General features: G+C 35.6%; 1 protein-coding gene across 1 annotated transcript; it reads right to left on the reverse strand.

Annotated features, from left to right (window-relative positions):
- Positions 1 to 5,871: 5,871 nt before the first annotated feature.
- LOC106078258 (matrilin-3-like) lies at positions 5,872 to 11,697 on the reverse strand. The gene is made up of 4 exons (XM_056004279.1): positions 11,606 to 11,697; positions 10,827 to 11,056; positions 6,474 to 6,639; positions 5,872 to 6,056 (listed from the first exon to the last, which is right to left on the reverse strand). Exons 1-4 carry the CDS (start codon positions 11,685 to 11,687, stop codon positions 5,872 to 5,874), a joined length of 663 nt encoding a protein of 220 aa, XP_055860254.1. The 5' UTR covers positions 11,688 to 11,697.
- Positions 11,698 to 14,791: the final 3,094 nt, after the last annotated feature.

The raw sequence follows: 14,791 nt of genomic DNA on the forward strand, positions 1-14,791 counted from the left end.
CAATCAATGTAGAGTATTTTAAAGTGCTGGTAAAATTATTAACTAGTTCATCAGACCTCCTTCAGTAGTAGAACTTCTATGGTTCATCTCGAACACTCTAACTAGTTATTGATTTATTTATCTTATCTTATATATTACGGACGTTACTTCAAAACAGAAGATAATTGCGTCCCACGCAATTCATATGTCAATCTAGTCATGCAGGTTAACAATGACTTAAACTACGCTAAGTCGTTGTTTTTTTCTGGCTGATTCATGCAACCCATTCCGTTTTGTAATGGTTGTAGGAAAAAAGGAGCACTTGTACGAATGTGTTCTAGCGTATGGAATAAGAAATGTGCCTCTATCTTTGTCATTTATTTATTTATCATAAGAATAATGTAGAATTATTATACTTGTCTTGTAAGCTGTGCTGTTAGACCGCTTTGGGTCAAAAGGTTTCAAGGGCCTAGTCATTTTTAGCCGCCACATAAAGGGGGAAAGACGCTATTAGTTGTGTGTGCTAAGTCTGTTCCTCCGTCCGTCCATCACGTTTAGATCGCAAATACTAAAATAATCATTGAAAATCCGATATCTTGATATTTTAAACTTTTCTGAAAGTGAAATAATTAACTTTTTAAAAATAATTTATAAAAGATATTTCTTTTAAAATAACACAAGACTGTAAGGAAGATTGCATTCACTACTATGTTTCTATCTCACAATTTACATCAACAGGCCTAGAAGTTCAACTGAAGTTCAACATTCCTGACGTTACCCCTTCTAGGCTGACCCATTCAACCCCTGGACAGGTACAGTACAGGGGCGTAACTTAAGGATGGCACTAATACTCCACCACAAACACATGCACACGGAAGTTCCTTTACAACATCGTGGTAAGTGAAAGTCGGACCCGCGAAAGTCAAGGGACCTCTGTATATGTTAATTATCATAATTTAAATTTTATAAAGAGCGTTTACAAAAATAATTTTAGACTGACGACGTTGTGATATCATAACTAACATAAAACACAATAGTTAAAATGACAAAATGATTTTAATTTTTTTTTTAATTTCCTTTGAATATTTGTTGTTATATAATAAATCTTCAGAGCCCCCCCCTCCCCCTTGTAACAAATCGTAACAAATTTGTTTACCCCCTCCCCTTAAGCCGTTACTTAATATCCGAACGTTCCTTTATGTTATATTTATGAAACAGCCACTATCTTAGCCTTTCGATAATTACAGTATCCTCATCCTTCCAACTGACAAATATGCTTACAATATGTACTAACACAAGCAAGTGTACGTAACTTTCGGAGCAGCCGTTTTGGCTCTGGCAATCTTAGAGCTAGACATTCTGACGATAATTACAATAAAGAAACAACAAAGAGTAATTTGTTCTTCTCTATTACGCTACATATATTAAACATTCTCCACCACCTTAATAATTTTTATTTTTTTTTAAATAGAGGTTTTGACTATTTTGGTAAATACATATTGCGAACTATGATAGTTCAGATTTTAACCTGAAACTAAGACATTGACATCCCACCCCCTCCCAGCTTATATATTATAGGCAAGGTGTTTTGAAACACACAGCATAGCTGGCATTGATTTTAATTTTAATTTTTTTAAAAGCTTATATCAAATCACTCTGTCTGTACGTCTGTTTGTCTGGAAAAAAAAAGTTTGTAAACGTTATTTCTCTGACACCCAATGTCAAATGAAGCTGAAATGTTTCACACTTTTAATTACAAGTACGTCAGATATTGGCCTTCGCCTAGGCCGTATCGAGAAATGTCCAGCCAGTCTTAGATCTGGATGGCCACACTTCGGGTTTAGGCCGCAACATATTATGTGTGTGTGTGTGTTAAAGTTGGTTTAGCTGTCTGTAGCTACTATTGCTCGTTGACGACTCTTACAGCGCCCGCTCTATTGATTATAACTGAGTCCTCAGTGCCCAATAGCTTTTATCTCAAATTTTTCGAAGTGAAACATACTTTAAGCATTTAATCAGTTAATTGGAATCTCAGTATCTGAAAACTTAAATAAAATACGATATGTTCTGACTTGGTGAAAAATAAAGTGTGGAGAGTTAAGTAGAACTTTAGTGTTTTCCCAATCTGTTCTTAATCCTAAAAAAACATCTTTTCATTTTATGACACCCTTCTGTACACTTTATAGTCGATTATTTTTTAATGTTGTTGAAATAGATTCCAAAGTATTGTTTGAAAGTTAATTCAGAAGACGTGAATAAATTGTGATAATTTATTTTTAAAACTAAGATCTATCAATGCCCAGCTGTCTTTAGGGCAAACAAATGCACGTCTATCAGTTTCTATGTTAATATTTAGAAGAGTGTACAAGAGTGTTATGTGATCAGCACATCGACCAGCAGCCTAAAAATTAAAAAAATATATATTTTGTCAGTGCTATGACAAATATTATTTACCGTAATAAAATTTTCTCTAAGTATAAATTTACTGCTTTTGACCTTAGCAACTTTAAAAGTACCAATTATACATAAAACACTGAATCATAATCTTCAAATACAAAAACAAAACCTAATAAAATACTCAGAAAGACACAAAGACAAAAGCACATTCCTCGTTCCATATGCTAGGACAAATTTGTACAAACGCTCCTTCTTTCCTAATGCTATTAGAGCATGGAACGGGTTGCCTGAGTCAGCCAAGAAAACCAGTGACTTTGCAGACTTTAAATCTTAGAATCAACATACATGACTAGATGGACATAAGGACACGCGCAGAATGTAATCGTCTTCTATTTTGAAGTAGCGTCTGTAATTGTAAAGTAGTTTACTAGTAACAGGCTTCTCAATATTAACAATATAACTCCTGTTTTAATGCTTAAAAAATAGTTCAAACTTTTCGTACAGATATGTAGATTATGAAGTTAAAGAGCGAAACTTCTGAAGGAAGAGTTGAAACTAAGGATGATCGTGACGAAAGCTCAAAAACGAAATGCCGCACACTCTAATGTATTTCCTTCAATATGGGATGATATTAGGAGCGTCTCATGGCTGGATTTAGACTACATTTAGACTTGATTTAGACTTGATTTAGACTACATTTAGACTTGATTTAGACTTGATTTAGACTTGATTTAGACTACATTTAGACTTGATTTAGACTTGATTTAGACTTGATTTAGACTACATTTAGACTTGATTTAGACTTGATTTAGACTTCATTTAGACTTGATTTAGACTTGATTTAGACTACATTTAGACTAGATTTAGACTTGATTTAGACTTGATTTAGACTTGATTTAGACTTGATTTAGACTTGATTGAGACTTGATTTAGACTTCATTTAGACTGATTTAGACTTGATTTAGACTTGATTTAGACTTGATTTAGACTTGATTTAGACTACATTTAGACTAGATTTAGACTTGATTTAGACTTGATTTAGACTTGATTTAGACTTGATTTAGACTTGATTTAGACTGATTTAGACTTGATTTAGACTTCATTTAGACTAGATTTAGACTTGATTTAGACTTGATTTAGACATGATAAATTCCTAGACTATTTTAATATAAGCTATTTAAGATATTGTGCCATTTTTAATCATCAAATGGCAATGTATTATTTTGCTTTTCTTAAAAACACTATTTGGAGGTCCCCCAGGTAAGTTGGGGTCCTAAGCTATTGCTTATATTATCTATAGAAAAATCCATCACTTATTGGCACACTGCTTTTATCAGGCTTCTATCTATAACACCTATGACATAAGACTTTAACCCCCACGACAGACACCCAAATTTTATGCTTTATGCTATAATTGCATAGTCATTCAGCACTTTGCCAACAGATAGATGATTCTTACGTGGCTAAAGCATAAGTCATACTCTTATCTTATTGCATGTTGAAAGGGTCGTCCAAACAAAAAGCTGGCTGGAAAAAATTCATCGATAGATATTGTGCGGTGCTTTCCCTTACATAAGCTTTACTTTTTAGAAAGTATTTTATGTTTATATTTTGCCCTAGTTTTAAGTTTTTCAAAGTTATTAGACACAATTCATTATCTAATATAGTCAGTGTCATAACATTCACATCTATCTGCTCTCCAGTTGTTGACATACAAACGAAATACTGTTGTAATTCCAGTGGCGGACTGAAAGGGTTAATGTGTGTGTGGCCTACTGATACACACGACTCAGGCCAATCACACAGGTCAACGGGTCAACGGCTGTCGATAGAAAAGGGACAGTACTGCTAACAACCGCAAGTATGACCTGTGTTGTGGTCATGTGATCAAGAGCCTTCACGGTCGAGAGACAGTGTGTTGACAAGGACAGTTGAATCCAGGACAGCAAGGCAGTAAGGACGGTGGTACCTTGGAGTCCTCGAAAATGTAGCTGTACGAGCTCGAGAGACTAGTAATGTTTAGTTAGGCAGTTCTGTTAAGTTCAAGAAGCATTTGAATTTGTGTTGAATTGGCTATCGATGTATTTGTAATAAAACCTCCACTTTGTTACTTGAAGCTCTTGTTGTCAAGTTCTTGTGTTAGATGTGCTGTTGTGTTGATAAGTAGTGTTTGCAGAAGGCCTGATAGAGAAGATCGTAACAATACCGTGATAGTTCAGTATAGTATTTAGATATTATCGTAAGACTCAGAGATAGAATTGCGTATCCTCCTCTGGTAACGAAACAAACATACCTAAGATATGTATTGGCGTAGAAAACCAATATTTTAAGAGCACATAGACACTGTATTCTCTCCGTGACTATACATTTTGAATTGAACTCCAGTAGCTTTATTTAATGTGTATTTGATGAGAATAAATGTCTCTTAAGAATTAAACACCTCAGACCCTAACACTACAGATTGAACAAATATAATATTAGGAAAAACAACACTTTGGGTAAAGCTTCAATATAGTGTATAGTTTTCTTCTAGTACGACTTGTTCTAGACTAGAGTGCTGACTTGATTCAAGGGTTGAACTGTAAACAAGAAGAAAACATTGTAAACAAAAAGTAGATCTAGATAATATAAAACATAACTCAATGCTAATAGTCTCTTTTATTTTTAATTTTTTAAAAATAAGAAATATATTTTTTTAAATTAATCTGTTCTTTGTAAAGCTGATGAAGGTCTACGAGTTCGCCTTCAATTCATTTCTTGTAAAGCTGATGAAGGTCTACGAGTTAGCCTTCAATTCATTTCTTCTAAAGCTGATGGAGGTCTACGAGTTCGCCTTCAATTCATTTCTTGTAAAGCTGATGGAGGTCTACGAGTTCGCCTTCAATTCATTTCTTGTAAAGCTGATGAAGGTCTACGAGTTCGCCTTCAATTCATTTCTTGTAAAGCTGATGAAGATCTACGAGTTCGCCTTCAATTCATTTCTTGTAAAGCTGATGGAGGTCTACGAGTTCTCGTAATATTCATTTCTTGTAAAGCGTAATCATTGCAAGGAGACAATCTAGTAAGCTTCGAACAATTAACAATTGTGAATCTAGATATACAGGAGTAATTGACATTTGATATTTTGCAAAAAACTCTTGAAGCTAAAGTTTGCATAAGTCGGTGTGCGAAATGTTCATGTGTGTCTTTTTACTTATTCAACTCCTTACTGAATACAAAGAAACATTGGTGTCGAGTGCGGGAACTCCCGCTGAAACCGTAAAACCAAATATTATTATTTTAGGTGAATAAATAATTCTGAACAAAAAAAAATACCGTCAAAAGAGAGTTTTCTGATCAGCTAATAAAAATTTTAGTTCTGAAGAAACATCCGAAGCATGTAAAGCTAATAAAAAGTTGCTCTCCTGGGCTCTGACATAACGTGAAATACAAAGGCATGAGTAGTGTGGATAGAATGACAGTCTGTTTAAAGTATTTTCTCCAATCAGGTATTACTCATCTGTCACAAATAGTAGTGGAAAATTCTTTCTTGATATGATCCACTAGTCTGAGGTCAGCAGTTGTGAACACGTTTTCAGACTTGGAAGCCATCCTGGCAAGTTCATTCCTGTCCGTTTGGGCGATTCCCACTGTAATGATGTTTGTGCCAGATGCTTTCAAAAGTTCCACCTCATCTTGAGCTAAAATATAATATATAACATTAATGGCAAATGCAACTTCACGGATACTGCCTCTAGTTTTGAAACAAAGCATTATCCGTGTTTGTAATTTAGAAAGCTTTGAAATTATAATAAATTAGTGGGAACCGAATGTGATCATTGTACCATTTATTTATTATTAACAAAAAATACGATTTATTTTTATAGAAATAAGTTAGCAATTAGAAACAACAGTGAAATATCATGGACTACATTCTTCGTTAATTAACTCTTTAATGAGACTAAATTTTTGTTTGATTAACCTTTTGAATATATCCTTATTACGTATAATGCTTTAAATAAAAGATTAAAAAGAGAGTTATTCTTTTTACAAAAAAAGTTTGGACAGAACGCTTACTGAACAGATAATTTACTAGTTAATGTTGTGGTTGATCTTACTTAGCGCTGGGTGTTTTGAACGGCCTTCTGTCAGTATAACCAGAACATCTTTGGCAATGAATCGGCCTCCAGACATTGTACTAAACAGCTTCTGGGATCTGACTTGAGCCAATGCCAGGTGTGTGTTAGTACCGACGGTGTTAGGGTAAGGAATGCTTTCTAAAGCCTATAAAGAATAAAATTCATTGTGAAACATTTGAACCTGTAATGTACTAGTTTAGAGAGTAGGTTAGTTTTGTTAGATAAATATATTGTGTATAGTTTTAGAGACGGTAAAAGTAATGACGTAGTAAGACAGACTAATGACGTAGTAGACTCAGGCGAACAAGAGGCCAACATGGCGTTATGTTAGAAGTAGGTTGTGTTTTAAATAGTAGTTAAATAGTAGTTATATATTGCGACGTTTTAGAAAGACTGGACGGATTTCCCATTGGTTATAAAGCATCATTTTATAGAACTGAATGTTGTTATCAACTATATTCAACTTGTAATGTTCTGTGGCTAATGTTAAGTAATAATTGATACATAGTCGAAGTCAGATTAGATTAGCCCACAACAAACAAAAACATTTGGTCACACAAAATAGGAACTATTGACTAGAACAAGGGGACCTCACTCAAATTAAATTCGATTAACAATCAGTTGGTAAGCATGGCTAATGTATATGTATAATTCAGGTCTTACAAATAGTGGAACATGGACTTTGAAAGCAGAAACTAGAGAGTCCAAGAGAGTGGCATTGTTGTTCTAAGACAGTAGATTTATCAGAATGGTAGAAGATAGACGTAGATAAATACTGAAGTTGTCAAATAAGTTATTTATTATTTTAAAGAAGTGAATTTCAGATGTATTATTTTTCAAATGTCAAAAATTGACAAAGGGTATTCATATTTCATTAGTACTTTAAATATATGTCCAGGACCTCAAAGAACTTTCAACTTCTTTCATTGTTGTGGACTGTATGATTTATGAACTGAAAGGAAGTGGGTGTTTAAAGAAAATCTTAATTATAAATTCAATTTAAAGAGTAGCAGCCATGGTAAAAATTACAGCCTGTTACATATTGCAATATTTTAAAACAGAAAAAAAAATTGAATGTAAATATTTAAACACTTCTTTTGTCAGGAAATAGTATGTTTGCAAAAAAAAAAACGAATAAATCAGGTATATTCTACTTAGAATATATATATATATATAATATTGTAGATGTAATAGCGTGTAGTTGAACACATGTCATGGCCACATTCCTATATGCTTGGGAATCTTGGATGCTGACTGCAGAACTAGAGAGGAGGATCTTAACAATGGAATTGTTTCTAGGTATCACATGCTGCTGGCAAAATCATTGGCAAAGAACAAACCCCATTTGGGCAGTTGTTTGAGACAAACATCTATAAAAAAGCTAACAAGATCCTCGAAATAAAGAATCACCCTTGTGTCAGGATTTTGTGATTTTACCATCACAAAAGAGATACAAGACACCGATAGGAAAGACAAACAGACACAAACACTCTTTTGTTCCCCTGGCAATCAAATCATTAAATAAGAACAATCTGGTATAAACTTTGTCACATGTAAATTACGAGTGAGTCTGGTGTGAATGTACATTTTGGTTTTTTATAGTTATAATTTTTTTTGTTTGGTGTAATGCACAAATTGAAAGACAAATTTCCTTACGGATAATAAAGATTATTATTATTATTATTATTATTATTACAAAGACCGCATCACAAACGAAGAGATTAGAGACAGGGTTTATACAGCGATTGGATCCCCCAAGATGACTGCTAGCTACTGTCAAAAAAACGCAAACTGAAATTCTATGGCCATATTGCAAGGTCCTCAGGGCTTGCAAAGACCTTCCTTCAGAGAACAGTACCAGAAAAGAAAAAGAAGAGGCACACAGAGAAAGCGATGGGAAGACCAGCGTATTTGAACGGACGAGCCTGCTCTTGAGGAGATCCTGTGCAAGGCAAAAGACAAAAAGGAATGGAGAAGGATGATCAACAGATCTTGTGTGGTGCCTCAATGGTCCAAAAGACTAAGGATTTGGTTGAATACTAAGGGGATCTATTTTAACAAGACATAAATGTCGTGGCTCGTTATTGCTTCCACATTTAGAATAGTATAACACGCGGATAGGGTTAGGTTAACGTTGTAGTGTAATTTATAGGGCAGATGATGCAAAGGTCATCAGTTTTTGTGGCCCACGGTTAACGAGTGTATCATGTGTCCAGCAAAACGACCGACCGCCTTGCAGATGGGTGAACTCAGTAACGCCCATAAGATCCCGAAATTAAAAATCCCATTATTCACCAAGATTCGAACATGGGACCCGCGGTTTAGAGCCACCGCGCCACCTATTTTCTATTCATTAGGTTACCAGATTTAAAAAAAAAAAAAAAAAAAAAAAAAAATAAATGTATACATTGAATTGATTCGTTAAATGAACATACATTCGTATCATTGCAATTATTCAAGTAGTTGGCTTAAATTCCTCGCTTTCGTTCGTATCAGTGAGAATGGTGTTTGAGTGTTCATTATTTTAATTCGTTACTTTTGCCAGAAAAGCTTTTTTGAAGAACTGTTCCACACAACAGAAAGCCAAAACTTCTTTGAATGGCGCTGAGCTCAAGTTATCACTAACGAGCACTTTAAACAGATATTTTTGTTTTGATTCTCACATTCGTTTTAGTTAAAGTACGGAGCTGCTTTACAGCCGTCAATCAAACAGACAGGTCTAACAGAGTAAGAGCTGCAATATAATTAGCGTGACATCTGTTTGCCAGTTAGTTTAATTTCAGTCTTCTGCTACATCGATTAGGAGTTATCCCGACAATGGCGAGAGAAGTAACACTGTCAGCCTGTTACAACGTGAAGTTAAAAAAAAAACAAAAAAAACCTAGAAACTAAAAAAAAGCAATGTTTGCATAGCACTATAGATATCTCACCCTTTTCAGTGAAGCTGTACGATTTTATCATTCACACTATCTAGGGGAAATAACTGAATAGCTTAATCAACAATTTCGTTTAAGATTAAGTCACAAAGCACAAAATGTATGGATTTCGTGTTTTATCTGTGTTTTAATATGAAATGACGCGTCAATAAAACATGTGTACTTTCAAGTATCATTAAACGCGAAGAATATTTATTTATCTATTGTTTTTGTTGACGTTGGAAAGGTAGAAATGCGTTCGGTAAACTCGTTTTATTTTGAGGCTTTGCAATATGTGAAGCAGAGGACTATCGTACACGGATAGATCTACCATCATAGTCATTGAAAATATAATGAGTCCAACACAAAGACCAATGGACATTACGAACAAATTTGGGGTAAAATTTAGAGAAATTAATAGAGTCGATAAATGTACCTGCTAACCATTCACATACTTACACTTTACTTCACAGCTGGGCGATAAAGCGCTTGGCTTCCCTACCGGGTCGTCCGGGTTCAAATCCTGGTGAAAACCGCGATTTTTAATTTCGTGATCCTTGGGCGCCTCTGAGATCTCGGATCAGTACCTGACATTAGTTGGGGAAAAGTAAAGGGGGTTGGTCGTTGCGCTGGCCACAAGACACCCTCGTAAACCGTGGGACACAGAAACAGATAACCTTTAGACATCAAAGTCCGAAAGGGGAACTACTTTACTTCACTCACTCATCTCGATAGAAGGCCATGCACTTTACCAACTATAGTAGGTCGTGACAGAGACCAAGCCATGCACTTTACCAACTATAGTAGCTCGTGACAGAGACCAAGCCATGCACTTTACCAACTATAGTAGCTCGTGACAGAGACCAAGCCATGCACTTTACCAACTATAGTAGGTCGTGACAGAGACCACTTCTGCGGAAACATATTTCTCACATTATTAGTGTTATTATCGTATTGCGTTATGGTAGATATCGACTATTAATTTAACTGGACTCTCCACCTACAAAGACCGCATTACAAACGACGAGATCATAAACGGTTTCAGGAGGGCTATTGGGCCACACGAAGACCTATTGACCACGGAAAAAAAAACGAAGGCTAAAGCTTTATGGCCATATCACAAGGTACTCAAAGCCCTTCCTTCAGGGAACATAACCAGGAATAAAGATGGTTTATTGTCACAAAAACCTCCCGTTTTCTCTAGTACCAATAGATCGCGGAACTGGTTGCTTGAATCAGCCATGACAACCAATGGCTTAGCAGAGCTTAAGTCTCCAGTTAAAATGCACGACTAGATAGACACATGAACACTTGTGGGACGTAATTATCTTCTCTTTTTAAGGAATGTTTGTAACTTAAAAGATAAACAAAATTAAAAGCATGCATTCGTCATTCGTCAAAGTACTGGAGTGCTTACGTCCGCAATATCCTGTGCAGCAGAGTATGACTTAAGGTCAAATATCTTGGAGGAGTCCTTGTTAAACATCACTGCAGCAAAGCGGACATCACTTGATCCTACGTTTAAGGACTTGACCAGGTATGCGGCAAAAGTGATCTCAGTTTTCCAATTATTGGCTCCAATACTTGTTGAGGCGTCCAGCAGGATAACGACATCTGCCATTGTAGAGTTCTTACACGACCTGGGATCTGTATACAGGATAAACATCAATACTTGATATCTAGCAAAATGAAAGTAATATTAGCGAGCTCATTTTAAAGTAATATCGGCTCTCATATGTTTCCCATATAAAATGTGTGATTATTTAGTTAAAAGAAGGTTCTCATATGTTTCCCATAAGAAATGTGTGATTATTTAGTTAAAAGAAGGTTCTCATATGTTTCCCATATGAAATGTGTGATTATTTAGTTAAAAGAAGGTTCTCATATGTTTCCCATATGAAATGTGTGATTATTTACAGAAGGTTCTCATATGTTTCCCATATAAAGATCTGTGATTATCTAGTTAAAATAAGGTTCTCATATGTTTCCCATATAAAATGTGTGATTATTTAGTTAAGAAGGTTCTCATATGTTTCCCATATAAAATAATGATTATTTAGTTAAAGAAGGTTCTCATATGTTTCCCATATAAAAATGTGTGATTATTTAGTTAAAGAAAAAAAAACTTGTTGTTGAGGAGAGAAGCGATGACTCTGTAGCCATGTTTAATCAACAACTTTAACAAGACGTACATACCTGGCATGCAATAAGAAAGGCCAAAAACCGCAAATATGCAAATTAATTTTGACCACGGCAACATGTTACGAATGTAGCTCATCTGTTTGCAGCTATAAAAAAAAAAGGGAGGAGAAGGTTTGTTAATGACAACTGACTATGCTTTTAGACCTGTTTTTAATGTCTGTTTAATATCTGTTACAATGTGATTATAACTAGATCTGTTTTACCTTTCAATTGGAGCCAAAGTCTGTTAAGTCTGTGTAAAGTAAAGTTCTCTTTTCATACTTTCCCGTTCTATACGGCAGATGATGTAGAGGTCATCTGCCTCTGTGGCCACTGTTAACGAGGGTGTCATTCGGCCAGCACAACGACCAACTGCCTTGACTTTTCCCGACTAATATCAGGTACCCATTAGAGCTCGGTGGACTCAGAGGAACCCAAAGATCCCGAAATTAAAGAGTCTTCACCAGGACCCGAGAACCCCGGTTCAGGAGCTAAGCGCTTTAACGCGACTCTAAGTCTTTAAAATGATTGGCTCAAATCTATAAGATCAACCATTTGAGGCCCAAAGAAAAGCCCTTGAAGACGACAGCCAGAGAAGACGTCAAATTAAACCTATCCCCGAGTAGAACTGGCTTTATCTAGGTCTCAACTGAGCTGGCGTGGTCATGTGATATACTGCACTCATCCTTGATCTTCGGAATCAAAGACATTGCAATTAACATAGGTAGAGCCAGGGATAAATAATTTGTTTTTATTATGTGTGTGTGTTTTTTTTCTGTTACTCTACGTGCCACTACCAATCGTACAACTAGGTAAAATATTTTTAAAATATACAATAATATTGTAATAATGTAAATCAATTCATATTAGAATCTGTTATCATAAGGAACGATGACATTTGGCATTATTTGATTTCAATTAAATTTAATATAAACAAAACTTCAATGGCTTGAAACTGTTTAAAATCTAAATTAACGTAGATTAATAATGGAAACCAATTAGTAAATATACAAGCAAAACTTAACCTTTTTTTCATAAATATCACACCTTAGTTAATTAGCCTGGATTAAACATAAACACTACAATTGAATTGTTCTCGTCCAAATTTTGTTCTACTTTGATTAGATCAAATATTTGTCAACAATGTGTTGCTTTCTTTGTTTATTGACACAAGTGTTGCCTTGATAATCTACGCGTGGACGAGGGAGTGGAATTAAAACATAAAAGAGATGTAAATAAGTGTTGACATTTTTAAAACGCATGCCAAACACATAAAGATCTACGCAACAGTTTCTACAATTTGAAATCTCTATTTTGACACGTTCCAGCTTCAGGCTACTGTTCTCCAAACAGTGTTCCAAGGAACCCTAAATAGTTGTACCACGAAACACTGAATAGCTGTTCCACGAGACCCTCAATAGCTGTTCCACGAAACCCTGAATAGCTGTTCCACGAGACCATGAATAGCTGTTCCACGAGACCATGAATAGCTGTTCCACGAGACCCTAAATAGCTGTTCCACGAAACCCTGAATAGCTGTTCCACGAGACCCTGAATAGCTGTTCCACGAAACCTTAAATAGCTGTTCCACGAGACCTTGAATAGCTGTTCCACGAGACCCTAAATAGCTGTTCCACGAAACCCTGAATAGCTGTTCCACGAGACCCTGAATAGCTGTTCCACGAAACCTTAAATAGCTGTTCCACGAGACCTTGAATAGCTGTTCCACGAGACCTTGAATAGCTGTTCCACGAAACCTTGAATAGCTGTTCCACGAAACCTTGAATAGCTGTTCCATGAAACACTGAATAGCTGTTCCACGAGGCCTGAATAGCTGTTCCATGAAACACTGAATAGCTGTTCCATGAAACACTGAATAGCTGTTCCATGAAACACTGAATAGCTGTTCCATGAAACACTGAATAGCTGTTCCATGAAACACTGAATAGCTGTTCCACGAGGCCTGAATAGCTGTTCCGCAAATTACTGGAATAATTAACACGTAGGCCACCACGTGAATAAATCTCTCTAAAAAGTAAGCAAAGTGTTCCACTAAATACTCAAAATGTGCAAAGTGTTATGTTAAGGAAAAAGTTTGGGAAACACTGATTTAGACAATAGATCCATTTATTCTTTTTTATTTGTTCATGCATTTAAGAAATTTAAGAGACGAACAAAGCAAACAGTGGGCACATTTTTTTTTGTTTTATTCCAGCACATTTAAGAACTATATTAGACCACGATTAAGAGTTTGGCGCGAACATTTATCATCAAAAATTTTACGTTTTGGCTTAGCGACAATCACGAGACAATAAAAAAAGAGACTAGGATTTCAGGTGAAACGAAATTTAGCACCGAATACTTTTGGCGGCATATTGAGAGACGCATTTAGTTCTCTGAAGGTTTACGGACATAGATGTTAGTTACCGACATACGACGTTTCCCTTCATCACGTATTAAACGCATTATTTGACACGGTTCATTAGCATCGAGTATTTTCTGCATTGATGGCTTTTCGACTTTTGCTATTCCATTATTTGAGTTTGGACTTACTCAGGACACAGCGCGGGGGCGCCACACAATTACTATCATTTTAATATCAGCTTATAACTATATAATGACTAGGCATTCTATAGGCAACCAGATTTCTAGCTTTGCCAATACAATATATAAATGTGGGAAGCGTGGTCGAGAGGCTAAGTATTTGTTTGGCTTGGCTACTTAGTAGGGGGCTCGAGGTTCGACACCCGTCTCGGGCAGAGTTGTGTTTACTGAGCGCCTAAAGGCAGCACGGAAAACCAACTCCTAGATACTCCGTCCCCCCCACCCAACTGGTCCACAAATGAGATTGGACGAAAGCATGCTATAAGCATGAAAGTAGTGCTATATAAAAGCTATAAATATATATGTGTCATCTGTCGCTTTGATTCCATGTAAAGAATTAGTATTTTGTTTCACGGATCACATAAAGATTAATGATTCCTGCCTTGAAGAGATGGAAACGATCGTTTGGCTTATATTTCACTTAATAATCTCTTAATCTTCTAAAGAAGCTTAAAGAATACTATTTGATATCAAATGATATTTTTTTTCCTAGCAATAAAGCTAAATCTACAGATTACGTGATGCGATTAAACTACATAAAAAAGAGTTTAAACATTATGGATTTAGGTTTGGACGGAGAGGTTTCCTTTTTTTTTT

Source organism: Biomphalaria glabrata, chromosome 11 (assembly GCF_947242115.1).
Source record: "Biomphalaria glabrata chromosome 11, xgBioGlab47.1, whole genome shotgun sequence".
Taxonomy (NCBI): domain Eukaryota; kingdom Metazoa; phylum Mollusca; class Gastropoda; family Planorbidae; genus Biomphalaria; species Biomphalaria glabrata.